The sequence below is a fragment of the Diospyros lotus genome, chromosome 7 (genome assembly GCF_014633365.1).
Source record: "Diospyros lotus cultivar Yz01 chromosome 7, ASM1463336v1, whole genome shotgun sequence".
NCBI lineage: Eukaryota > Viridiplantae > Streptophyta > Magnoliopsida > Ericales > Ebenaceae > Diospyros > Diospyros lotus.
In genome coordinates this window covers 35766685-35794135 of record NC_068344.1, presented here as the reverse complement: position 1 = coordinate 35794135, position 27451 = coordinate 35766685, and the positions used below count along the sequence as shown (strand labels likewise).

Below are 27451 nucleotides of genomic sequence, written 5' to 3'. Positions count from 1 at the left end.
CATAACAGTAGTCTTGACCAGAACATAGTATTGGTATTTGAAGTAATTTGAAAGTTGCTCTCAACCAAGGATTATATAATTTTTTTATCAATTTTTATTTTTAACTTTAATATTTTGGTTAATCAAATTGAAGGCTGCACAGGTGGTGCAAAATGAATATAAACCATCAAGCATTTGATATTCTAATAAAAACTCTAATTACTTCATCATTTTTATCATATTTTCTTTATAAAATTTTTGACAAAATAATATTTATTATAAAAAGAAGTAATTTTTTTTTAAAAAAGTATGTGTAGATTAAATTCAAATATGAGTGGAAATCGAGCAGGACAAGAGCAGGTACTACAAGAAAATCTGGGACTTCTTTGATTTTGAAGCTCCACATTTGACTCCAATATTGTTCTTTGTCATCAGCAATCACACTGTACATCCTAAACGTGTAATAGTATGGCAACAACAAACTAAGATTTCTTGAATTTCGATAATTTTATTAGGGCCTATTTCGTACTAATGCAAAACAACTAAGTGCTTGATAACATTATTATAACAACAAACTACTTAAGAAAAAAGTTTAGTAGGATATACATACAACAACATTATTACTTCACTGGGGTGATTATCAATATTTATGAAGGAAACCAATTTTGATTCTCTAGATATTATCCACAACTAAGTAATAGCTAGAGGTGATGAAAACCTCAATAACATGGAACCATACTCGTCTCTAATGGGGATTTATATACAAAATTCCCGCAATAGCTTGTAAAATAGCTATGTAAGACCCTACAAAGCTGGTATAAAGTGTCCATGTCGATAAAATTTGATACCGCATGACTTGCATTATTATTGGCTGATGGAACTGATGGAGGTGAATCTGTGCAATTATTTGGTAATGGTTCTCCAAAAAGAAATGGATTCTCAATATAGCTACTTGAGTCGAAAGTTCCAAATTGGTTCGTTGCCTGAGGTATCATTCCATTAAAGTTGTTGTAAGACACATTGAACGTCCCCAGTGAGTATAGATCAGTAAGCTGAGAAGGGATATTCCCATTGAAGTTGTTGTGAGAAAGATCCAAGCTCTCTATATCTGTAACTTGGAAAATGTTGTTGGGATTCCTCCAATTAAGTTGTTGTAGGAGAGGTTCAATGCTTTGATTTTGCTAAGGTTGCCAATTTCAGGTGGTATGCGACCAGCTAATTTGTTGTTAGAGATATCAATTGCTGAAAAAAGTAATAGAGGCTCTCTTGTGAAGAGCAAGGCTATTCCTTTGGTTGTGAACTCCACATGTGATGAGAAAAATGTTTCATTTGCGAGCAAGATGTATATGTTGATACCAAGCATTGAGTAACCACGACGACTATAAATCATTAGGTTATTCTTTAAGGGTGCTTCCACAATTTGACTGGTTGGACGTAACAACAATCCTAATTCCTTTTCTTTATCAAATGTGATATTATTCAAGTAACTAGGAATGTTGCTCGAAAACTTATTGGAAGAAAGATCAATCAACATTAATCTAGACAAGTGGCAAATTTGATATGGGATATTACTTTCAAAGTGGTTATTTTTCAATATAAGAATGCTTAACCAGGAAAGACTATCGATCCAATTTGGAATGCTACCATTAAAATGGTTATTTGAAAGTTCTATTATTATTAAGTTGTTCATTAATTGATGGAACACCTCCGAAAATGGTCCATTTAGCCTATTATTGGACAATTGAATTTGCTTTAGGTCTTCCACATTGAAGCAAGACGGTATTGTCCCAGTGAAATTGTTGTCAGAAAGATCCAATAGTTGTAGTCCATCAAATTGACAAAACTCAACAAGAAACACACCTTTAAGATGATTATGGCTAAGATTCAACATTTTCAAGCCACTACTATTGGATAAGCAGCGTGGGATTTCTGTGAACTTATTATCATCCAAAAGCAACAACCATAAGTTTGGTAAGTTATTTTGAAAGGGTAGCATAGGGCCTGTCAAGTTGTTGCTTGATAGCTTCAGCACTTCCAAGAAGCTACAACCCATTACCAAATGTATAGGAATTTTACTAGATAATTGGTTATTTGACAAGTTTAGAATAGATAGAGAGGTTATGTTACCTAATGAAGATAGAATCACGCCTTCAAATTTATTTCTAGACATGTTTAGTAATTTTAACATAGGGAAAGAATTACCAATCTTGTATGGGATGACACCTAGAAATCATTGTTGGAGATATCTAATGTTACAAGTTCTGTCATTGGAGATGAGGGCAATCGAAAAGGTTCAGAAATTGAATTCTTTGTCAAGGTAAGCGTTAGTAGTCCAGTATTATTCTCCAACAACCACCTTGGGAATATTCCTCCAAACTTAAATCCAGAGAGCTCAACCATTTTGAGTTGATTTTGATAGTAGAAAATTTTGGGTAGAGAAATGGGAGTGTTTCTCCCATGTTCAGAACTAGAAAGATGGATTTGAAGCAATTGAAAACTTGGGGCTGAACTAAGAATGTCCTGTTCTTCCAAAAGTATGTTGTTGACACTTTCCAGGACTATAAGTTTGGAGAGGTTGTAATATGACTTGAATGAGATTGGGACTAGAAATTTGTTCTTTGATTTTGAAGCTCCAAATTTGTCTCCAATATTGTTCTTTGTCATCAACAATCACACTTACATCCTAAACGTGTAATAGTATGGCAACAACAAACCAAGACTTCTTTAATTTTGATAATTTATGAGGGCCTATTTCATACTAACAACAAGTGCATTGATAACATTATTATAACAACAAACTACCTAAGAAAGAAGTTTAGTAGGATATACATACAACACTATTACTTCATCGGGGTAATTATTAATATCTACGAAGGAAACCAACTTTGATTCTCCACATATTATCCACAACAAAATAGTAGATAGAGGTGATGAAAACCTCAACAACATGGAACCATGCCTGTCTCCAATGTGGATTTATATACAAAATTCCCACAGTTGCTAGTAAAATAACTATGTAAGACCCTGCAAAGCTCATATAATAAGTGTCCGCATCGATAAAGTCGAATACCATACTTGCATTATTATTGACTGATGGAGCTGATGGAACTGATAGAGATGAATCTATGCAATTATTTGGTAATGGTTCTCCACAAAGAAATGGATTCTCAATATAGCTACTTGAGTTGAAAGTTCCAAATTGGTTCGTTGCTTGAGGTATCCTTCCACTGAAGTTGTTGTAAGACACATTGAACATCCCCAGTGAGTGTAGATCAGTAAGCTGAGAAGGGATATTCCCATCCAAGTTGTTGTGAGAAAGATCCAAGCTCTCTATATTCTGTAACTTGGAAAATGTTGTTGGGATTCCTCCAATCAAATTGTTGTGGGAAAGGTTTAGTGCTTTGATTGTGCTAAGGTGGCCAATTTCAGGTGGTATGTGGCCAACTAATTTGTTTTTGGAGAGATCAATTGCTGAAAAATGGGATAGAGTCTCTCCTATGAAGTGCAAGGCCATTCCTTTGGTTGTGAACTCCACTTGTAATAAGAAAAGTGCTCGATTTGAGAACAAGATGTTACCTATGCCGATACCAAGCATTGAGTAACCACGACGACTATAAATCATTAGGTTAAGCTTTAAGGGTGCTTCCACAATTTGACTGGTTGGACGTATTAACAATCCTAATTCCTTTTCTATATCAAATGGGATATTTTTCAAGCAACTAGGAATGTTGCCTGAAAACTTATTGGAAGAAAGATCAATCAACATTAATCTAGACAAATGACAAATTTGATATGGGATATTACTTTCAAAGTGGTTATTTTTCAAGATAAGAATGCTTAACCATGAAAGACTATCGATCCAATTTGGAATGCTGCCATTAAAATGGTTATTTGAAAGTTCTATTATTTTTAAGTTGTTCATTAATCGATGAAACACCTCAGGAAATGGTCCATTTAGCATATTATTGGACAGATGAATTTGCTCTAGGTTTTTCACATTGAAGCAAGACGGTATTGTCCCAGTGAAATTGTTATTAGAAAGATCCAATAGTTGTAGTCCATCAAATTGACAAAACTCAACAGGAAACACACCTCCAAGATGATTATGGCTAAGATTCAACATTTGCAAGCCACTACTATTGGATAAGTAGTGTGGGATTTCTATGAACTTATTATCATCCAAAAACAACAGCCATAAATTTGGCAAGTTATTTTGAGGGGGTAGTATAGGGCCTGTCAAGTTGTTGCTTGATAGTTTCAGCACTTCCAAGAAGCTACAACCCATTACCAAATGTACAGGAATTTTATTGAATAATTTGTTATTTGACAAGTCTAGAATAAATAGAGAGGTTATGTCACCTAATGAAGATGGAATCATGCCTTCAAAGTTATTTCTAGACATGTTTAGCAATTTTAACTTGGGGAAAGAACTACCAATCTTGTATGGGATGGCACCACAAAAATTATTGTTGGAGATATCTAATGTTACAAGTTCTGTCATTGGAGATGAGGGCAATTGGAAAGGTTTAGAAATTAAATTCTTTGTTAGGGTAAGTGTTAGTAGTCTAGTATTATTCTCCAACAAACACCTTGGGAATGTTCCTTCAAAATCAAATCCAGAGAGCTTAACCATTTTGAGTTGATTTTGATAGTAGAAAAATTTGGGCAGAGACATCGAAGTGTTTCTCCCATGTTCAGAACTAGAAAGATGGATTCGAACCAATTGGAAACTTGGGGCTGAGCCAAGAATGTCCTCTTCTTTCAAAAGAATGTTGTTGACACTTTCCAGGACCATAAGTTTGGAGAGGTTGTAATATAACTTGAATGAGATTGGGACTAGAAATTTGTTATTTGAAAGCATAAGATATTCTAAGGATATGATATTGGCAAGAGGAGACAATGCAATGTTCCCAGTTAACTGGTTGCCAGAGATATCTAGAAACCTAAGAGATGTCAAGTTTCCCAAGCACCAAGGCAATTGACCCCTTAATCCATTAGAGTTTAAGCCAATCTCTTGAAGAGTCTTCAATTCACACAAACCTTGTGAAAAAGAAAAGTGAGTTAGACAGTTATAAAGAACAACATATAAACATTTCTCAAAATATTTGAACGAAAATATAAAATTATATATTTATGTCAGATTACTGATTTGTTAAGTAAAAAAAAAAAATTATCTTTTATTTTCTTTACCTTGATGAGAGGGGAGGGTCCCAATGAGTCCTGACCAAGTCAATGACAAAACTTGAAGTGAAGTCATGGCACCAATGTTTGAAAGAAAATCATTAGGTAGGGTAGCACCGTCCAAGTACAATTCTTCCAAGTGGCTCACGTTTTCTAAGTCTATACAATGAGAAAAACATTGAACAAATGCGCGATAAGAAAGATTTATGTTTTAGCTAAAGATCTAAAACATGAGAAAAACACTATTCAAAATTTCTAGTAATTAAAATTTTTGATTATTTTTACTAATATATCAAATGCATTCTCATTTGTATTGATCCCTGTAATTGTGCCAAGTAATTGTTAAAGGATAGTTTAACTCGAGATGAATTGGAAAGTATTTTTATTACAAGCTCATTAAATAATGAAATTGGAAATAGTATACATTAGGTTTGAAGCATAGCACATTAATTGGAGAATGTAATTGCATTTTCATTATTTTAGCCACATGATATACAATGATAATGATTTTATTGCTAAATTCTAATAGAAAGTGTTACATACCTTGAATAGAAATACTTTCATTCATGTAGTTCCAAGACAAATCCAATACTTTCAATGAAGAAAATTCTTTTAGAGAAGACCATATGATGTTGGTTATGAAATTATCAGATAAATCAAGAACTTGTAGATTCGTCAATTTTGATTCCTGGTTTCGACCTGTTCAATTAGTAATCAAATTTGAAATTAAAGTACGAAAATAACCTTAAAATCTTCAATTAAGAGGAAAGATGAAATTATAGCTTTCAACAATACTAATTTCAAATAAATATATATATGTTCCTAGGTGCACGTGCGCACATGGATTCTTTTATATTTTTGAATGATGGCATTAAAAGTGGTAGATTCAAAAATTTTGTACAGTGGAGGCATAATTTATAAATTTAAAATTATTATGCACAAAAGTTATAATTTGTAAAGCCTCATTTCACAAAAAATATATATATTTTTTCAAGATATATTAATTAAATACAACAAAATATCTCTCTTTGTACAGTACACACATATGCACAGTGATACCTAAAAAAAAGGTCTATATGCCCAGGAGAGGTTATGTAGTGAAACTTTTATTCTTATATTGAAAATATAAAAGGTCAATATTTTATATTTATAACTCATAATATTTATCCTATTATATATGTCTTACAAACATTTACATTTATTTTAAAATTAAATTATATTTTATCTCAAAACTCAATGTTACTGATGAAACTTCAAAATCTCAACAATTAAGTATTAAAGAAAAATAATAAACATATTAATCATGAAATTTTTATTCTTAACTCAACCCCCTTGTGAGTTATAATTAATGTCGAAAAGTCTCGTGCAAGAGAAAAAACAAAGAAACATTAAAATACAAATATACAAAGAAGCATTAGAATAAAGAAATATTAGAGCTCATAACTCTCTTTCTCATTAAAGGAATATTTAATTTTGTAAAAAATTACTTTAACTTACTTGTCAAATCAACCGAGCTTCCCAAGCTATTATCTTGAAGATTTAGAGACTTTAAAGATGAAATTCCACTAATAAATTTTAGAATTTTGGAGTTATTGATGCTGTTAGAACTCAAATCAAGAACTTCAAGATTGGTCAATATAGAAAGTTTTTTAAAACCTGTAAAAGAGATAGAATTAGTCAATAGTTTTGTCCAAATTTCAAGGAGTAAGAAATGAAAACAAATAATGAAAAATACAAAAGATTATTGAATATAAATATTAACTACAACTCCCCTCAAAACAGAAAAAGAGTATCGAAGTTATTAATTTCCAATAACAATAGCCTTATATAAGTAGAAAATCAAATTAATTGAAAAGTATTTTTTTTACATGCTCATTAATAATGAAATTGGGAATAGTATACATTAGGTCCGGAGCATAGCACATTCAAGAATGTAATTGCATTATCATTATTTTAGCCACATGATATACAATGATAACGGTTTTATTGTTAAATTCTAGTAGACAATATTACGTACCTTGAGTAGAAATACTTTTACTCATGTAGTTCTAAGACAAATTCTGTAATACCCCGGGAGCCCAGAGAAGTTAGTATATATCGAGGATGGTGTAAGAAAGGAAACAATACCAGCTGGATACCTTTTGGGCTGAATGTTGGCAAAGAACTCCCAAGTTAAGCGTGCTTGACCTGGGGCAATCCAATGATGGGTGACCCCCCTGGGAAGTTCGTGTAGGCCCATCAGGATAAGTTGTTCCGGATCTTCCTATCGCTCGAGCGGGATGTTACAAGTGGTATCAGAGCCGACCCTTGGTGAAGGCGGTCCAATGAGGGCGGGGAGTGGCGCCGGGGCTTGAGGGCCTGTACAAGGAGCGGCTTCTGGCAGGCTTCTAGGATGGCAGCCCCCAAGGGGAGAAGGTCTGGGACCGGTTGTAAGGTCGCATGACGGGGACGTCATGTGCTCAAGGGGGGGAGAATGTAATACCCCGGGAGCCCAGAGAAGTTAGTATATATCGAGGATGGTGTAAGAAAGGAAACAACACCAGCTGGATACCTTTTGGGCTGAATGTTGGCAAAGAACTCCCAAGTTAAGCGTGCTTGACCTGGGGCAATCCAATGATGGGTGACCCCCCTGGGAAGTTCGTGTAGGCCCATCAGGATAAGTTGTTCCGGATCTTCCTATCGCTCGAGCGGGATGTTACAAATTCAATATTTTTAACGAAGAAAATCATTTTAAAGAAGACCATGTGATGTTGGTTATCATATTATGAGATAAATTAAGAATTTCTAGATTCGTCAATTTTGATTACTGGTTCAAACTTGTTCAGTTAATTATCAATTTTGAAATTAAAGTATAAAAAATAATTAACCTTTAAATCTTCAACTAAGAGTAAAGATGAAAATATAGTTTTGACCGATGCCAATTTCAAATAAACATATATATCTCCCCTAAGTGCACATACGTGCATGGATTCTTTTATATTTTTGAATGATGGCATTGAAATTGATGGATTTAGAAATTTTGTATAAGCACAATTTATAAATTTAAAATTATTATGCACAAAAATTATAATTTGTAAAGCCTCGTTTCACAAAAATATATATATATATATTTTCTTGATATATTAATTAAATACAACAAAATATCTGTCTTGACACAGTACACAAACATATATATGCAACAATACCTAGAAAAAGGTATATATGCCTAACAGAATGGTTATATAGTAAAAAAATAGCTATTTTATATACATTTTACTCATCATTTTATATTCATAACTCAAAATATTTATATTTATTTCAAAAACTAAATTATATTTTATCTCAAAACTCAATGCTAAGGATGAATGTATGTTCTCTATACTTTTGTATATTTTTGCACGAGATGAACTTCTTAAAAACACTAGAAAAAGACAAAAAATGTATAGGAATTGTTTGGTTATAATTTAAAAAAAATTGGTTGAGCATGCTAAGTGAATTTACTAGTCCAGTCAAAGTATCCTTGTATGTCATTTTCTTGAAGGCATAGAATTTTCAAAGATGAAATTCTAGCAATATATTTTAGCATAGTAGAATTATTGACGACATTGTAACTCAAATCAAGAACTTTAAAATTAACTAGCATAGATTATCTTTTCCTAATTTATAATTGTCAGGCCCACCATTTGAATTATTTTTCTTATAAATTTGAAGATATTAACATATAATAACTTGTAGTTTTCCACAACAAAATCTTTATATTATTTATTTTTTAATTTTTTATTAGTCTGATTTTTGTTTACTTTTGTTTGTATTGTAGGGATTTAATATTTTTCCTAACAGTCAATAGGCCAAGAATTATCATATAATATGGGTAAATGGAGTTAACAAGGAGACTTTTGATTCCATCAGTCTAAACTTTAAGTAGAGTCTATATAAATTTTTTAGTTCACCTAAGAAGTATTAATATTCAACAACTTATGAAGAAAGGCTTAAAAAATTGTGACTTTTGATCATTCAACTAAAATTTTGATATATTTTCTCCCTCAATCATTTTTTTTTTTCATCACCTTAAGTTCTTGGCAAATTTTAGGGACTTAATATATAAGGGGTTTTTTGGATTATTAAGATATGTGGTCTTTAACCCCTCACCTAAAATTTTAACATATATATATTAGCTCATTCATTTTTTTTTTTTTGTCACCTTAAGTCGTTAACTGAAAATTAATGATTCAATTAATGGTAACAATTAAAACTAAACTTGTCTAATAAGGTTAATAAATTTCTTCATTTATTATTTCTAAATTTTTTGCTTTCATATTTTTGTTATTTTTATTATTATTTACAATTTTAGACTAATTAACAGAAAATAGAAGTTCTTTCAATTTATATCAATATATCCAATAGCTTGGCATGTGATTGTAAAGTGAGCTTACCATTGAAATCAGCCATCCAACCCAAGTCGTTGGACCCAAAATTTAGAGATGAATTTTAATTATGAGAACGGATATATGAAGGGAATATTTCACGTAATTTTGGCAGCAATTCTTTTCAAACAGTGTTCATAAATTTGAGTACAATATAAGAGAAAGCTAGCTAAGCAATGGACGAACGTGAATTATTATATATGACTATATTGGCCTTTTCTAAAATTTTTGCATTTTCATCTCGCTCTTTTGAACATACAGGCCCATAATGGATGACTAATAGTACTCTTCTAGAAAAAATAATAACTTTTTTTTGTTGTTTAACTAACGTGCACCTAGAGCAAAGAAGCATTAAAATACCAATTTACAAAGAAGCATTAGAGTTCATAACTCTCTTTCTCATTGAAGGAATACTTAATATTGTAAAAAAATTACTTTAACTAGGATATGATCATATAATTTAACTTACTTGTCAAATCAACCGAGCTTCCCAAGCTATTATCTCCAAGATTTAGAGACTTTAAAGATGGAATTCCACCAATAAATTCTAGAATTTTAGAATTATTGATCCAGTTTGAACTTAAATCAAGAACTTCAAGATTAGTCAATGTAGAAAATTTCTCAAAACCTGTAAAAAAGATAGAATTAGCAAATAGTCTTGTGTAAACTTCAAAAAATAAGAACTGAAAAAATATGAAAAATGAAAGAGATTATTAAATACAAATGTTAATTATAACTACTCTCAAAAAAGTAAAAGAATACCGAAGTTATTAGTTTTTAACAAGAGCAGTCTCATACAAACAGAAAATCAAAGACAAAATATAAGCCATCAGTTGAACAAATTCAAGCAACATCAAAGAAGTTGTTGCCTTGCGTTACACAATTTTGAATTTTTGATATTTTATTTTATGTAGATCCTCTTGGGCAGTAGGCATGCATCACTAGCTCCCTTTTTTAGTTAATTCAGTCTTTTATAAACTAATTTGTTAACTTAATCACATTTATACCTAATAAGATTGGATTCAACCAAAGTTCTATATAAAACATCCATTTAATAATCACATATTAAATGGATATTCTTCAGTTAACTGAAGAACATCCATTTAATATCAAATTAAATACTTATGAATTTTTTGACATCTTAAAGTTCTTCAGTTAACTGAAAGTTAATGGCTTAATTAATGGTGGCAAGTAAAACTAAAATTTTCTAATACTTCAGATCAATTTATACATATCAAATTAGATCTTTACACACCATCTCTTACAACAACTATACAAATCAAAATAAAAAACCTCAAATATTCTCAAATCCCTAACAAATTGTAGAATAATACTATTATTGGAATTGCTCGAACTCAAATCAAGAAATTTAAGATTTATGAATTTAAAAAGTCTTTCAAAACCTACAAAAGAAGTAAAATTAATAAATGCTTTCTTCTAAAATTCAAGATAGAAAAATTAAAAAGAAAAAATTATGAGATACGTATACGAGAGACTTGTGAATCCACAAACCTTCATTCTCAGCCCAATCGACTAATGCATTGCCACTTAATTCAAGAGTCTTGATCTCTTTAAAGGGAAGAAGCAAAGAAGTATTGAAATACCAATCTTTTCTAGATTCCCAATCTCTTGTTTGATTAAGAAAGAGTTGAATGACTCGGCTTGAAGTGTTGCTACATTCAACCCTTTCCCATTGACAGTAATTGGATGATTTATTATCCACCCAAGAAGGCAAAGAGTTGCCATTGGGGTAGTTGATGGAAGCTTTGAGATGTAGCAGAGCGATCCTCTCTTGCTCCCAACACCCACGACAATACATTTCATTCATCAACACTGACATTACCATCGTCATCATCCACAACCAAATAGAATGAGGTGTAGTACTTATCATATTTTTCACCAAGATATATTTCTCCTTACTTGCTTTTGTTCTCTTTATTTTCTTGTTTTAAGAATCACGTTACCTCTATTTATATATCTCTACTCTAAAGCATTATGAAGTGGTCTTTTCCCTTGATCTAATTAAAGAGAGACAAGTGGAGGCAAATTGACTTGGACTTGTAAGAGACGACTTGGAAATGGTGGTGAAGACTTGAAAATATAGCAGTCTTTACAACTTAATTCATACGTTAGAGTACATGCAAGTAGATAAACTCATCATAGATCCTAATACAAACTAGACAAGTGGAGACAAATTGACTTGGACTTGTAAGAGACGACTTGGAAATGGTGGTGAAGACTTGGAAATATAGCAGTCTTTACAACTTAATTCATACGTTGAAGTACATGCAAGTAGATAAACTCATCATAGATCCTAATACAAACTAGACAAGTGGAGACAAATTGACTTGGTGTTGTAGGAAAAGACTTGGAAATGGTGGTGTGAAGACTTGGAAACAATGGAAGACTTGGAAATATAGAAATTTTTACAACTTAATTCATATGTTGAAGTACATGCAAGCAGATAAGCTCATCATAGGTCCCAAAACAAACTAATTTAATTGTTGATTAATATGTAATAGCTAATCCGATAATGTCTAGTAGACTTATGATAGCAATCTATCATTTGGGAGAGATAAGATACAAATCAAAGTATGAGTATCCAAATTCATATGTCCAAAATAACACCATTCATTTATCAAAACTAACACAAAATATTATGGTATTTTTCATTGTTGTGACCAAATGATTGCTATTGCTATTCACATATAGTTCTACACTTGTTTAATTTAGTCCAAATTAAAGAGGTGCATTTAAATGGGTGTTTGTGTTTGAATTAATCATTTGATTATATCTAAATACTAGTCATTATACCTAAACTTTTTTTCTCTTTCTTCCTCTCTTAATTTGCTGTTATTCGGGGATCATATTGTCAATTGAGAAATGAAGCTTTGAATTAAATGGCTGAGAAGATACATCAAGAAAAGACGAATGGAGGATGGAGAAGGGGCAGTCTTGTTGGGAGCAGAGATATTTCCTTTGAGTTGATATGGAGAAGAAATTCATCATATATACGAACAAGATACCTAGAATTTTTTTTTCTTTTTGTTTCATTTTTTAAAGTAGCAATTGATTCCATACCAAATAAGCCTAATTTATGGAAAGAAATTAATAAGCCCAATTAAGGGGGAGGAGAATGCTAACTAAAATGACCCAATAATTTTCTAAACTGTTAATATTAAACCATTTTAATAAAAATTGTATAAAGATAACATTATTTAATACAATTATTCGTATCAAGGATCGGGAAGTAATATATATACATATATATATGTATGTATATACATACTGTATAGCAGGCTGTTTTGACTTGAGGGAGAGCTGCATACCAGTCCAAACCAAGTTTCAAAGACATCCCAAAAATGAAAAATCAAAAATAATATCTGACAGCTAAAAACTTTCAGGTTTCAACAGCAGAAGCTCTTCTCCGGCGGCCGTGGCAGAATCACTGCTGAAGCCAGTCCATGAGCTGCTTCTCAGTAACCATGAGCTGCCGGAGAGATATATCTACAAAGTGAAGATGGAGCCAATATTGGCGGCGGAGCTGCCTTTCCTGTCCTGGAAGTTCCAGTCGTCGATCTGGGCCTGCTCTCGTCTCCATCAGTGGCTAGAGAAGAAGAACTCAGGAAGCTTCGATCTGCTCTCAGCTCTTGCGGCTGCTTTCAGGTCAGATTCATCAACAGAACCCATTTTTTGAATCTACAGAGTCGACTGCCTTGAATTCAAATTCAGTTCACTTAATCCCAAAGTATGATAGATAGATATACACTTGTATACTCAATCGGAAGCTTCTAACCTATCTTATTCTCTGTGAATACAGCTGACTGATTATCAGATTGCAAGGGGACATTAATTAGAGTGAAGAATCTCTTAGGGAGATTGTGTTTTAGGAGTTGAGTGAAATTGTATTTTATCTCTTTTATAATGAATTTTGTTTCTGTTTCGCCTATTAATGTTGTCAATTTGTCAAATTCTATGCTTCTTTTATCTCGATCCAAGTGGTAAAATGGACACTAACAAGTCAATATCACAGTGATACAAAAAAAATGGTATTAGAATTGATTATCTAACATGCTTCTATTCAACTTCCATGAACACTTGGTTGTTTCTTCTTCAGTAGATGATGGAACACAGCACCACAGCACCAAGTTCATTAGGGCCAATTTGACTGTAGAACAATTAAGAAAATGAACTCAAGGAAAGAAATCGGAGATGGAATATCAATTATGATCTTGTGCCTGCTAATCAGTTGGTTTTGGGATTAATTTCAGGCAGAAAATCATGGATTGAAAGATGAATTCTTGGATGAACTGAGGGAAGTTGCCAAAAAGTTCTTTGCATTTCCACTTGAAGAGAAACAAAAGTACTCCAGAAAGTAGATGATATGGAAGGATATGGCAATAATTCAGTTCTTTCTGATCATCAAACTCTCGATTGGACAGACCGGTTGTATTTAGTTGTAAGCCCAGAAGAGCAAAGAAAGCTCAGATTGTGGCCAGAAAACTTTAGGTCAGTTAGAATTATCACATTGTTTGATTAAGCATAATAAATCTCTAAAATCTAATATGCCATTTGATGTGTCCAACAAATACCCATCTTTGATTAGTTGTCACTTAGTCTGCCTAAGAAGAAGATGACGAGGAAACACAAATCGGCAAAAACTGCACCTAGGGTAATTTGTTCCAATGAACATTGTAGGGGAATGAATGGTCATAGATAGAAATGATTGGTTAGATAGAATTCATGTTGTCAACCCCATATTGTAGGATAAAGACTTAATTATGTTAAAAATGCAGGGGAATCTTACATGAATGCACAGCAAAGTTGGCAGAGATGAACGAGCTGCTCCTGAAAGCCATGGCTAAGTCACTGGACTTGGATGAACACATCTAATCAATGATGCAAACAACATAGACAGGTGAAAGTTATACCAGTTGGAATATAAACAATCGAGGAAAGAGAAACTTTTCGCAAGCCAATTGTCCAACAGCGTCTAAAGACAACAAACTGTTCGAAGAAATTCCCAACAGAAATGAAAGGAATTACCTTATCCACGTTGCAAATAACAAAGGCCTGAGAGGTTGTGCCAATGAGTCTCTTATCTTTCAGGAAGCTTCTTCCATGGGGGCCAAGTCCAATTAGAACCCACTTCACCAGAGCTAGTTCCAGTTCCCAGTCGACCCTCGGATTTCTCCAATTCACCGACCCGCAGCCGGCGAACAATTGGCCTGGCGTCTCGATCCCTTTCTGCAATATTCTCCTTATATTTTGATGCTGCTAGAAACCACGAATTTCAGACTTGAACTCGAAGGTAAGGAACGGCATTTGAGCAAAGAGTTGAAGTTTGAGCTTTTAGAAGGCGGGTCCTGTAAAAGACGGCAGAAGTTGAGATCAGCTCTGAATGTGAATTTGGCCATTCTTTTAATTTGTAACTTTTTTATAAGGTGATTTAAATCTAATTAAACCAAAATTAATGTAACAAACCAATTATTTAAGTAATGGGGTGTGACTTGAACTACAATCCGTTTGCATATGAGGTGAGAAGCTAGAAAGGGTTTTTTTTTTTTTTTTCCCTAGTAACTAGTAATAGAAGCATCACGTAAAATTATTTTTAGATAAAATTATATCTAATTAATATTTAAAATTATAAATATTACACTTATTAATAGTATTAAATACTTCTATTAACACTTTTAGTGTTAATTTTATTGTTAAAAAAATATTTTTTTACTTAGGAAGAAAAATACTTTTAAAATTATTAGGCAATGACATAAGATAATGCTAGGACCTTTTTTGAGATTATTAGAGTAAATATTAAATTATTTTTATATTAACCCTAATGGGTACCTCAACTAGGGTTGGAACGGAAAAATTTTTTTTACTTGATCCGTGATTCGAATCATGTCAATGAGTGACGTTTGGGTACCCTTGATATTAGCTTAAAAGATAAACGTATTTTTAAATTTTATATATCTCTTTCTCATTTCCTTTCCTTTCTCGCAAAACATCTCTCATTCTTTCGCAACTAAGGCGGTGGTGCTGGGGTGGTGGGTTTCCTTCTTTTTTCTCCTAAAATCATGATCTCTACATATACCGATTGTCAAATTTAATAACTAGTTCTTGATCTCTAATAGCACCAACTTGACTTCTTCTTGTTTTCTTTTTTTCTTTGACAGTGATGACAAAACAATGGGTTTCCTCCATTTTTCTTCTCGATCGTAGTTTCCACACATATCGATCATCAAATCAGGTAAACAATTCATTATCTCTAATAGATCTAACTCAATTTCTTTTTGTTTCCTTTTTTTTTTTTTTTCTTTTGGCAGCAATGGCGGTGGCTACAAGACGATGGATTTCCTTCTTTTTCCTCTCTGATCATAATTCCCACACATATTAATCATCAAATCTAGTAAATAGTTCATGATCTTTAATAGCACCAACTTGATTTCTTCTTGTTTTCTCTTCTTCTTTGGTGGACATGGAATGGTGATGGGATGGTGAATTTCTTTCCTTTTTCTCCCCAATCATAATTCCCACATAAATCAATCATTTGATCAGGTACATAATTCATTATCTTTAGTAACACCAACTCGATTTCTTTTTGCTCTCTCTCTCTCTCCTTCTTTGGCAACCATGGTAGTGGTGTCAGGATGGTGTGTTTTCTTCTTTTTTGTGCCCGATCAAAATTTTCACACATATCAATCATCAGACCTAGTAAATAGTTTATTATCTCTAACAGCACCAACTTGATTTCTTCTTATTTTTTCTCTTCCTTTAACAACCATGGTGGTGGTGATGAGACTATGGGTCTCTTTTTATTTTTTTTCCTGGTCATATAATTCCCACATCTATCGATTATCAATTCAGGTGAATTATTCATTATCTCAAATAGCACCACTTGATTTCTTCTTGTTTTCAAAAATCAAATTTGTTTTCCAACATACCTCATGTATGTCGATCTACAAATTTTACTATTGCTCACAAATGAATTTTCTTCCACTAATCCACTAGGTTTTTCTAGGTTACAAAATAAATTTAAATGTAGATAATACCTAGTTCATTCAATTGAGAATTTGATCAGCGTGTAAATAATTTGACTCATTTGTTCATCATTTGCTACCTTTAAAAAGTTCTAAATAACATAGTTACCACACATGTCCATCTTCAATTTAGGTAAATGGTTCATTATCTCCAACAACACTAACTCGATTTCTTCCAAGCAATCCATTTGATTGCTGGATTGTAAGAGAAATTTGATTGTCAGAACTAGAAAGAAAACATGTAGGGTTTGTCGAATATAATGAACTATTCATCTAAATCAATGATTGGCATGTGTGACAACTATCACTACAAGAGTTTCGATTTTTTCCGATAGTGAAAAAACCACCGGAAAAAGTAAAAAAATCGCCGGTAAAAGTTTTACTGGCGGTAATTATAACCGCCAAAAATACCTCAGTCGGAAAAGCTTTCCGGCGGCAACCGCCGGAAAAGACTATTTATCGGCGGTATTTCTAAACCGCCGGCAAAGTTTTTACTTTTCCCGATGATTCTTAAATCATCGGGAAAGGTAATGACAGCGATTTGGTTAAAAAATCGCCGGCAAAGTCAAATAATTGCCAGCGGTTTAAAAAAATTGCCGGCAAAGTGATAAAATTGCCGAAGGTTTTCACAATCGCCGGCAAAGATCAACCCTTTTTTTTTTTTAAATATATTCCTTATTGGTTGATGTAGCAACCTAGATGGGTGAATGAAGAATAGATTATTTAACATTATGAACAGTTCTATTTCACCAATCCCCACTTCAATAAAACTATAATGGCTAAACACAAACACTCAACAACTTAAACTAGAAAAAAAAAAATTAGATATTTGTGATAACACTTGAAGAAATCACTAGATTTCTATCATAAATGAGCCAAAAAAAAAAAAGAGCCAGAAACAACCCAACAAGGAGAAAGGTGGAAATGCAGTCAACCAAGCTACCCAACTAGCATCATAATAGAACGTCCCAATTCACAAATAGAAGTACAACTATATATGTATGGTCATCAACCATTTTAGCCAAATACTTCAAAAGCATAAGCACAGAAATTAAGAAAAAGAAGTCCAATTCAAATATGCAACCAGCCATTGATCACCCCAAACACTAAGATCTTAAAAGTGGATAGCAGATAATTCAAGCTTTTCATATGACTAAGGCTAATCAGAGATTAGGCTAAGCTTAACTTATATTTAGGCATTTTATTTCAAAAAATCAAAAAGAGGATGCTTAGAGCAACCAGTCTCGAACAAAGACTAACAAGATATGTGCTTAGATAAGCAGGTGCAATTAAAACATTATTTGTTTCGAATCAACTAGAAAATCTAAAAGAATTAACTTGCTCACTGTGCCCCTGCGGGAAATAGACCACACGGCTTCCGATAGCAGGTAATGAAACAAGAAGGCCAGCACATGCATGCCAAATTTCAGAATTCAGACATCTTTTCTCCCCTGCAAATTTCATTGCACATAAATCAAATTATTCAAGAAGGGTTCACATTAAATGAAAAGTATTAACCACAAAACCTACACAAAAAAAAAAAGAAAAAGAAAAACCATATGCAAACATGCCATCTGAGGAAATCAGTATAGGGCAGAAAAGCTAAGAAAACAATGCTTGGTAGTTGATATGGAAATTAAGAAGAGCTCTAGACCATAATATGGGGGAAATGGATAGAAATTCAAGAAAGAAAGTGAAAAGAGAAACCATACCTTCAGGCGATTGCTGAGTAAAACCAACAGAAGAGAGTCTCATATCTGTAGAATCAACTCAACCCCAAAACTAGGAGCCACAAAAACCACTAATTCCCCCAAAACAAAAGGCTTCTTGAACTTCCTTCCCAACCAAAAACAACATACTACCTTTACTATTCCCCCATAATCTCCACCCAAATCTGAAACCACCACCACCAAATATATTGCTAAGAGATGATGATGATCCTTGTTTATATAGTCTTCATATGAATGCTATAAACAAAACCGCCAAGAAACCCCCTGAAATCTTCAACCGAAACCGGTTTCACTACATAAAACGTGAACATCGTGTCCTGCGAGAATCAGGTGTCAAACAACCTATACAGGACAAGAGGTCAACTAGTTAACTACCAAACAGAGAAACATTTTTTCACATAGTTATTTGAACCTAAAGTAGAACGTGTACAAGAGGCACACTGAGCAATAGGCAAATTCACACACTAATCACTTAGCCCTCTTCTTCCCCATGAAACTGAACAAAAAGAGAGCATCTTATCTTCTCGTTATCAATTCTTTTTCTTTCCTGGGAAACAAAACCAGCATACGTCCGAGACAAACACACAATTGCCTGTCTGAACCAAAGACAAGCAAGAAAGGCAATCATGAATGCTTAATGTATAACTTCCAAGGTCTCTCCCTCTTGCATTTTCAAATCTAGGTTCCAATCCAAATAATATTACTTCTTTAATTAAGTATTCTCTAATTAGATGTGTCAAATATTTGATTTTATGTGAATTACGAATATATGTTATAAAAATGTGTAATAATGAAAAAATATTTTATATAATAACTAGTATTTCTCACCAATCAATTATTTCCAACCATTTAATTGTTGTATAAACAGTTCAATAACATCTAGTAATTTCTCAAATAGCATAAACAGTTCAATTGTAATTTAAATTAACAGTGTCCAAATGAATAAGTAATTTCTCAATAGCATAAACAATTCAATGAGACAATGACATCGAGAAAACCGAATCAGAGATACAACATCAAGTAATTTCTCAAATAGCATAACAGTTCGATGATAAAACATCGAGTAATTTCTATAATGGCATAAACAGTTCAATAGCATTTCAAATGAACAATTCAAGAAATCCAAATGGATACCTGAGGCGGAGATCAAATCTTGTCACATCCTCGTCGGAAATGTTCATAGGCGGAGTTCTCGGGCTTCGTCGGTGCTAGAGATCGCTGGGAGAGGAAATGAAATGACTGGAAATAGAGAGAGAAAGAGATAGCAAAACTAGAGGAAATGAAATGACTGAAAATGATAGATGTGAAATAACAGTCAGAGAAAGAGAAGCTGTAATACCCCGAGAGCCCAGAGAAGAATAATATATATCGAGGATAAGTAAAGAAGGAAACAACACCAGTTGGATACCTTTTGGGCTGAATGTTGGCAAAGAACTCCCAAGTTAAGCATGGTTGACTTGGGGTAATCCAAGGATGGGTGACCCCTTTGGGAAGTTCGTGTAGGCCCATCAGGGTAAGTTGTTCCAGTCCTTCTTATCGCTCGATACGGGATGTTATAGGTGGTATCAGAGCCAACCCTTAGAGAAGACGGTCCAATGAGGGTGGGGAGTGGCGCCGGGGCGCGAGGCCTGATCAAGAAGTTGCTCCTGGCAGGCTTTTAGGATGACAGCCTCCAAATGGGAGAAGGTTTGGGACCAGTTGTAAGGTCGCATGAAGAGGACGTCATGTGTTCAAGGGGGGAGAATGTAATACCCCGGGAGCTCAGAGCATAATAGTATATATCGAGGATAAGTAAAGAAGGAAACAACACCAGCTGGATACCTTTTGGGCTGAATGTTGACAAAGAGCTCCCAAGTTAAACGTGCTTGACCTGGGGTAATCCAAGGATGGGTGACCCACCTGGGAAGTTCGTGTAAGCCCATCAGGGTAAGTTGTTTCAGTCTTTCTTATCGCTCGATGCGGGATGTTACAGAAGCAAGAGCGATCGAAAGGCAATCAGGTAGCGAGGTGAGCGGGACTAAAAGTGAGCAAACAAGGGCGAGGACAAGAGCGAGAGCGACTGAGAGTGAGCGAGCTAGGGCGAGGGCGAGGGCAAGAGTGACTGAGAGTAAGTGAGCGAGGGCGAGGGCGAGCGAAATACAGCAGCGAGGGAGAGCGAAATGCAGCGGTGAGAGAGAACGAAATGCAGCGGCCAGAGCAAGCGAGAGAGACACAGCAAGGCGCGAGCAAGAGAAGGTTAGGGTTTGCAGAGGGGAATTTTAGAAGAGAAAGGGTGAGGGGGAAGATTTGGGCGCGAGTGGGGGGAATCTAAATCACTGACATAACAGCCGGAGATGTGTATGGCATAACCGGCGGTTTTATAAATCGCCGGGGATTGTGGTGTTTTCCCGACACTTGCTCAAATCGCCGGGAAAATTTTGCCGACAATACCACTTCTTTTTGTAGTGTATATTATTTAGAAGCTTGTAAAGGTGACAGATGAGAACAAATGACTTGAATTATTCACACACTCACCAACCGAGTTCACTCTCCAATTATAAATTAGGTATTTTGAATTTAAATTTATTTCTTAACCCTCAAAATCTTGATGGAAGAGTGGAATAATAAGATTCATTTGTGAATCATAGTAAAATTGGTGGATCATTTTTGTGAACGTGTCTTGCCACACGTTCATCTTTCATATTCTCCGACAAGAGAGAAAGCTTACCCCAAATGGCCAGATATGGCCGCCTTTATCACAGCCCCTTCACAGCCTATTGTGTTTGTGACTCGCAAAACAACCACAAGAACAGATTGTTAGGGCAAAGAAAATAGAAAAACAGTATGTAAAATGGATTAACAGCAAGCTGGAAAAATAAGAACAGCAAACTCCCTTTAGGCGCTCGACAATGACGAAGAAGAAGGTGGATTTTCAAGACTCAGTGTTGATCGGTTCGACACCCACAAAAGATAACCAAGAATCGGTTCCAAGCACAACCCAAGAACCGCATTCAATCAACACCCAAAACGGCCTTAAACACAAAACCCACAACTGAGAATCACACACCCACACAAGGACGAAGAAACCCCACCAAGGAGAACCCTCTTCTCACTCTCGGCTCTCTCTCTCTCTCTCTCTCTCTCTCTTTTCTCTCACATTCTCCTCCATTCAGCGCCTCTTATATCCCTGATTTAAAGTTCCAGATAACTCCCAAGAACTAGGAAAGATCTCTCCAAGGATGAGGATAACCATCAGGTTATCCGAAACGATTGAGATAAGATAAAGGAAGCAGAAAACAAACCTGTGTAGGAATCGATTGGGAGAACAGAACTGAAGAAGCTAGGTCAAACAAGGACTGATATATGTGGGCTTTTAGATAAGGCAGTAGGCAGTGAAAGAAATGGGCTTGGTCTTTGTGTTGAGCAGCTGGGCCAAGCCCAGCTTTCCTCAAAACCAAAATAAATGTGCTTGGGCCATTTTCTTGACGGGCCACCTCTTTGTGAGATTGAACCTCTCAATATAACTATCAATCCTAGGCCGAGGCCTACAATAGATAACTTACCCAACCACAACATCATCGCCTTGGACTTGTTGGGTGTCACACCTCAACACAGCCGAAGCAACTCTACTCAATCCCTCTCTACATCGGACCAAGTATTTGGGCTTAAAGCTCATTCGAACAGATCAGGGATGACCATTCTGTTGCAAGACAGGGAAGTTCAAGGCCTACAAGTTCTAAAAGATGATAAATGGCTCACTGTCCCCATAATTCCTTATGCCCTTTTCGTCAACCTTGGTGATCAAATGCAGGTACTCTCTTGCCCTCTGTTTGGTGAAGATTTTTGTGTTTTCAGTGCCTTTCTCTGTTCTGCAGAATTATCAATCAGAATGTGAAATTGTTATGAGCCAATCCCTTGTGGGTAGTCTAGAGGAGAGGTGTTAGTTATATGAATTGATCTATGAACCCGATATAGTCAACTATAGCTTAGTTCTTTTGGGTGAGTATTCATCATGTTATAAGTGGTATTAGAGTTCCCCAGGATTGCTACCAAGTGTGAGCCATGAAATTGTGTTTAAAACTTATTTGGGTTGCATTGAGATATAGATTTATAGCCTAACATGGGTGTTGGTGGAATTTAAATGAAAGAGTTTGCTATTGCCCAATCCCACATTAGTAATCTATTCTAAAAATCTTAGGACATATTATTTTTCCATGAATCCATAATTTGCCTTCAACTAACACTTAGGATAATAACCAAGGTATTATAAGTAATATCAGAGCTAACCTAGGCTAATAAAGGACACAATAAATTATGAAAAGGGGAGTTTGTCATGACCAAATTTTATATGAATCATCTAGAGGGCATGCCTTAAGTATATTATTTGATCCTATGAATCTAATAGGTTACCAACAATAATATTTTTGGGTAAAAACTATAGTGGTATAATATGCCGCTGACAAGAAAGAGGAAATGCATTTCAATAAACCATGTTTAGGGATCATTAAGATCTCTTTCAATTTGAACAAAACAAGATGTTGCATTTGGTGGTTAAGAATGCATTTTTACTATTAAAATTGTTTGTTGAATGTATGCAGAAAATGAGTAATGGAATATTCAAGAGCCCAATGCACATGGTGGTGACAAACCCTGAAAGGGGGAAGATAACAGTTGCTATTTTCAATGAACCAGAGCCAGAAAATGAGATTAGACCTGTTGAGAGTTTGGTGGATGAGAAAAGGCCAAGATTATACAAATCAGTCAAGAATTATGCTAATTTTAATTATGAATGCTTCTAGAAGGGCCTGGTAGCTCTTGATGCTGCCAAAGTTTAATCACTGAAATACTGTAAGTTATGGTTACTTGGGTGAATGTCAAAAATTAAAAATGCAATTTTATGATGTTACCTATTCTCAACTATAAGAACTATGCTTGTATATCTTAAAAAAAAAAAAAAAATTAGTTGAGTTCTGAATTAGCCTAATAGACTATTGTAGAATGTTACTAATGATCATAAACGGCAGTCTCCTGGTATTCGCTTTGTACTTTCAATTGACAAAGACAAAATTAAGAAAAGAGGTCAACGGATGATTTGACGAACTTAAAAACAATGCATCTTTCTGTTATCCTAATCTTCTTGAAGTTATTCTGATGGCTCTGTTGTTGGGTCTATGGCCAACTAATGCACTAGTTTTAATTTTATCAACATTTTCCTACAAGTTTATTTTTACGAGGTAAAATTAATAAATTTTATGTTTAATTTTTAATAATTAACTGATAGTTTCTTAGTCTTATTTAATTATAAGCTAAAAAAATTCTTTACCAAGTTATACTTGTGAACAAGATTTTAAGATAGAAACAACATTAGATCAATAATCATAAATTTTAAAATTTAGCAGTCAAAACTCAAAATAAAGAAAATAATGTCCAATAATTTGTTGAGTTAAAAGATAAATTTAAAAGACTTTTTACATATATGCTTAATAAGATTAATCTAATATCTATATATATAGGTCTTTCGGATGATCTTTCTTTATAAAAATTTTCTTATTTTTCATTGAAAAACACACTATTATGCATTTTTCAGCGCCTTCGCAGGCTCAAACGTACGCAAAAGCAATTTTCGATTTCTCATCTTCATCTCCTTCGTAGAAAACCTTTGCAAATCCATCTCATCTTCATCGTATTTATCTCTTCTCAGCGTTGGCCTCTCCTCTTCTTAGTATCGCCGGTAAATTGTCTTCTCTTATCTTATCTCTTTAATTTATCTTCTTCTTTATGTATTTGATTGGGCGTCTTTATGTAGGAGTTGTATTTTTTTATTTGTCTTCTCTCCTCTTCAATTGGGGGGGTTTTTATGTGGGAATTGTATTATATTGTATTGTTAGATGAATTTTTTATGTACAAAAGTAAAAATAATTTAGAGACAAACAATAGAAAGAAAATAAGACACAACCTAACTTTGTCCATATATGTGAATTGTTCTAGAGGGATTATTACCTCAAAAAGAGATAATAATTTTTTTACATCGACTAAAAGAGGGATCTAGCCCCACGTGCATGGGGCCCACGCCCCCCTCACTGACGGGCAAATCTTATGTTGCCCGCCAGTGGGCAACATAGCATTTCTCCGACTAAAAATACATCCTCTAGTTTTTCAAATTCTTTTTTCCCCTTTTATGATTATTGGTAGATGGAAATATGATGTATAACAAATAATTAAGATGTGCTACATCCCTTAAATTCTGCCCTCAAAACCAAAGTAACTACCTTCAAATGTTAACTAAACCGATACTCTATAATTCCCCCACCGAATTTCAACGAAAATCACGCAGGAAACCAAAAAAAAAAAATCATTGTTTGCAACACGAGCTGCACCATTAACATTTTTCGTCAATAAGTACACCAACCAAAACCCTGACACAACATATAGGCTATAAAAAGTTGAATGTATGAGAAAGGAAATACCGGAAGTGTCGATTGAAGAATGGAACAGGGAATGTCGCTGGAAGACAATTGCTCAGAAATGGTTGAGATTGGGGCTGAACTGCCCGTACGAGTTACGACGTCGCTTTTCTGTCTACATCTAGAGCTGCTAGCCTGCTACATCTTTTCTTGTGTTTGGGCTGGGCTTAATGGCTGATCGGTCTGGACCCCGTTGGACTCGGACCAGGCCCAAGCCCAAGTTTAATGTAATTCTGAGACTCCTTGCTGCATTAATTAATGAAGTATTCGCATGCTAATCATGTATGCTTATTTCTAGTATAAAATATTTTATATTAAACAAATGAAGGAGCTTATCATCGCTATAAAAGCAATTCTTTTGTAAATTTTTAAAAAATGTAACGCATAGAGAATATAGTAAAATAATACAAACAATTTTTCATTATAACTATTATATGTGTATGTATGTATGTACGTACCGTACCTAATCATAACATGAAGGATGAGAAATAATGATAATATGAAGTCAAAAGACATTGATTTGATTAAGAATTTGGATTGATAACTTGAATTGTCCTATTGGCCAATGAGAATAAACATAAGAAGACAAAAACAATGCACAAAAAGGAGGTAGGGAAGAGTATCACTTCAGATAAGAGTGGAGTGTGGCCAAAATTATTCTATGACTATTATGCATCATAATGATCCTAATGTGTGTGGTTAAGCAAATGATACCACTAACCCTTCATGGGTGCTTGAAAGCACCCCCCCCCCCCCCCCCCCCCAACCATAAACTACTTTGTGGGGTTCCAAAGTCAATTTCTTTTTCCTTTTTTCTACTAAAAGAGTGATAAGAGTAAAAGTGGGTTTAGTAACGACAATAAAAATTATAATTTTAAAAAAAATTATTAAAAAAATATACAAAAGACCATCCAAGAAACGAAGTGTTTCGTACACTAATTTACCATGGATAAATTAGTTTCTATCATCAGCCTTTGATTCAGAGACAATAATTTTACTATTTTTTCCTTACAATTTTACTTTTAAAAAAAATAAAAGATGGTATTTAAAAATTTAAAATTCCGCCACATTCGTTGGTCCCTGTGCATGAATGAGGATTAGTTGAGTCCAATGTTCTTAGTTTATTAGGCTATTTGGCTTAGAGTACGGCTGAATCATTGGTTTCTCTTCTCATTTCTGATGCTGATAAGCAACCTTCTTTAAACAGAGTTGAGATCACACAAGAAGACAAGTAATCTTCAACAGCTCAACAACTCTTGCCGTATAAGCATGGAGAGAATGACAATAAGGAAAGCACTGGAGTATCAACAATGAAAGAAGCTTCCAGAAGCAACACAACAAAGGGAGATTACATGGAAATTTGGATTCATTCAGCAAAACAGGATACTAGATATACAACCATAAAAACTTCTCTTCTGCTCGAATACCAGAGAAACTAATCCCAACCTTTCCAAACATCAGATCTGATCTTGCCCAGCAAAATTTGGCAACTTAAATGCGTAGAAAGACTTTTCAATACCAAAGAATGATAAGAGACTTAATGGGAGGTCTACTACCTGTACACATTTACTTAGTAGATCAGATGTTAGCCCCACCGGGAGATGTGGGTTTGATCGGTTAAATTAGGCTGGAGAACGATGCTGTTAGCTCGTAGGGGACGCTGGCTAGGGGCCCCCGCTGGCATGATAGTTCGTGAATGTCCTTCACGATGTTGAAAACGGCCTCTGGTTGGGCGAGTTTGAGGGCATTCTCTGACATTCTCTTGAGTTCATCTGTTTTGGTGCTAAACCATTCGGCCACAAGCCTGGCTGTTTCCTTGGGGCTCCGGGAGAAGACACCAGCACCGTTTTCTACCACATAGGGAACGTTACCCTTTTCCTGGGAAAGCCAAATGAAAGGAAAATCAATCAGTTTGATGCCACCATACAGGGAAAATGTTCCAAAGGTTAGGAAAGTGACGGAGCAGTAAGCGAGCAATCAAGTGTTTGAATTGTTTACCTGTCCAGGAATATAGTCGTTGAGAATGATAGGAAGCCCTCTGATCAATGCCTCTGCAATTGTACCGGGCCCTGCCTGCAGAAACCAGCAAACCAGAGGAAGCATAAGCGACTTATCCCCCATGATTCATAATGGGCAGAGTCTAGAAGAAAGTAGAAAGTATCCAGATGGGATGGTTGAAACAAACTTTCGTAATAATGCAGTCGCAAGCACCCATCCACTTCTCCATCTGAGTCTCAAACCCTCTAATCTACAACCACAAAACAAAAAAGCTTAATATTGCTGACTCCAAACAAAATGGTTGGGCTCTACATGAGTTATTGATTCCATAACCAAATGTAAATCACCTTCACCGGATTTTCCACTCAAGCGAGAGCAGTGTAGAAGCTAGGTCTTTGTTACGACCACAAATAACAATCAGCTGCCCTATTGGTTTCTCAAGTTCTTTGTCAAATAGAGATTCTCCAAGGGCCTTTGCAGTTTTCTTAACTGGACCCATTCCTTCACCACCCCCCATCAGCAACACTGCAGGCAATTCAGGATCCATCTCGAGTTCAACCCTTAAATCATCCTATTGGAGTCAAGAACCAAACCACTGAAAATTATCACAATGTTTCCTCGCAAGAAAAGAAGTTAGGTAAGCCAAAAGTTTACCTTGACAAGAACAGCACAGCAAA

The 27451-nt window shown here is 34.6% G+C and overlaps 4 protein-coding genes across 4 annotated transcripts in view; 1 reads left to right on the top strand and 3 right to left on the bottom strand.

Moving 5' to 3' along the window:
- The window catches only part of LOC127805904 (protein SRG1-like), a 59746-nt gene extending 36516 nt beyond the window's left edge, over positions 1 to 23230 (top strand). The window contains exon 5 of the mRNA XM_052342749.1: positions 23118 to 23230. Within this exon, the coding sequence (XP_052198709.1) occupies positions 23118 to 23147 (30 nt within the window). The 3' untranslated portion in view covers positions 23148 to 23230. The remainder of the gene's footprint in view (positions 1 to 23117) is intronic.
- Positions 1 to 27451, bottom strand: part of LOC127805714 (receptor-like protein 56) — a 122438-nt gene that overhangs the window by 56108 nt on the left and 38879 nt on the right. The window lies entirely within an intron of this gene.
- Positions 640 to 27451, bottom strand: part of LOC127805903 (receptor-like protein 13) — a 31016-nt gene continuing 4204 nt past the window's right edge. The window contains exon 2 of the mRNA XM_052342747.1: positions 640 to 2917. Within this exon, the coding sequence (XP_052198707.1) occupies positions 1082 to 2167 (1086 nt within the window). The 5' untranslated portion in view covers positions 2168 to 2917 and the 3' untranslated portion in view covers positions 640 to 1081. The remainder of the gene's footprint in view (positions 2918 to 27451) is intronic.
- On the bottom strand, positions 26007 to 27345 carry LOC127805915 (monogalactosyldiacylglycerol synthase 2, chloroplastic-like). Its single transcript, XM_052342758.1, has 4 exons — positions 27122 to 27345; positions 26962 to 27024; positions 26775 to 26849; positions 26007 to 26654 (listed from the first exon to the last, which is right to left on the bottom strand). The coding sequence occupies exons 2-4, from the start codon at positions 27001 to 27003 to the stop codon at positions 26394 to 26396; spliced, it is 378 nt and encodes a 125-aa protein (XP_052198718.1). The 5' UTR covers positions 27004 to 27024; positions 27122 to 27345; the 3' UTR covers positions 26007 to 26393.

Bases quoted from the DNA above. Each gene is read 5' to 3' on its own strand.
- LOC127805915 (XM_052342758.1), bottom strand. From the start codon at position 27,003: ATGGAGAAGTGGATGGGTGCTTGCGACTGCATTATTACGAAA. The intron at 26,850-26,961 runs GTTTGTTTCAAC...TGGTTTCTGCAG, and splicing joins GCGACTGCATTATTACGAAA to GCAGGGCCCGGTACAATTGC. The intron at 26,655-26,774 runs GTAAACAATTCA...TGGCTTTCCCAG, and splicing joins ACGACTATATTCCTGGACAG to GAAAAGGGTAACGTTCCCTA.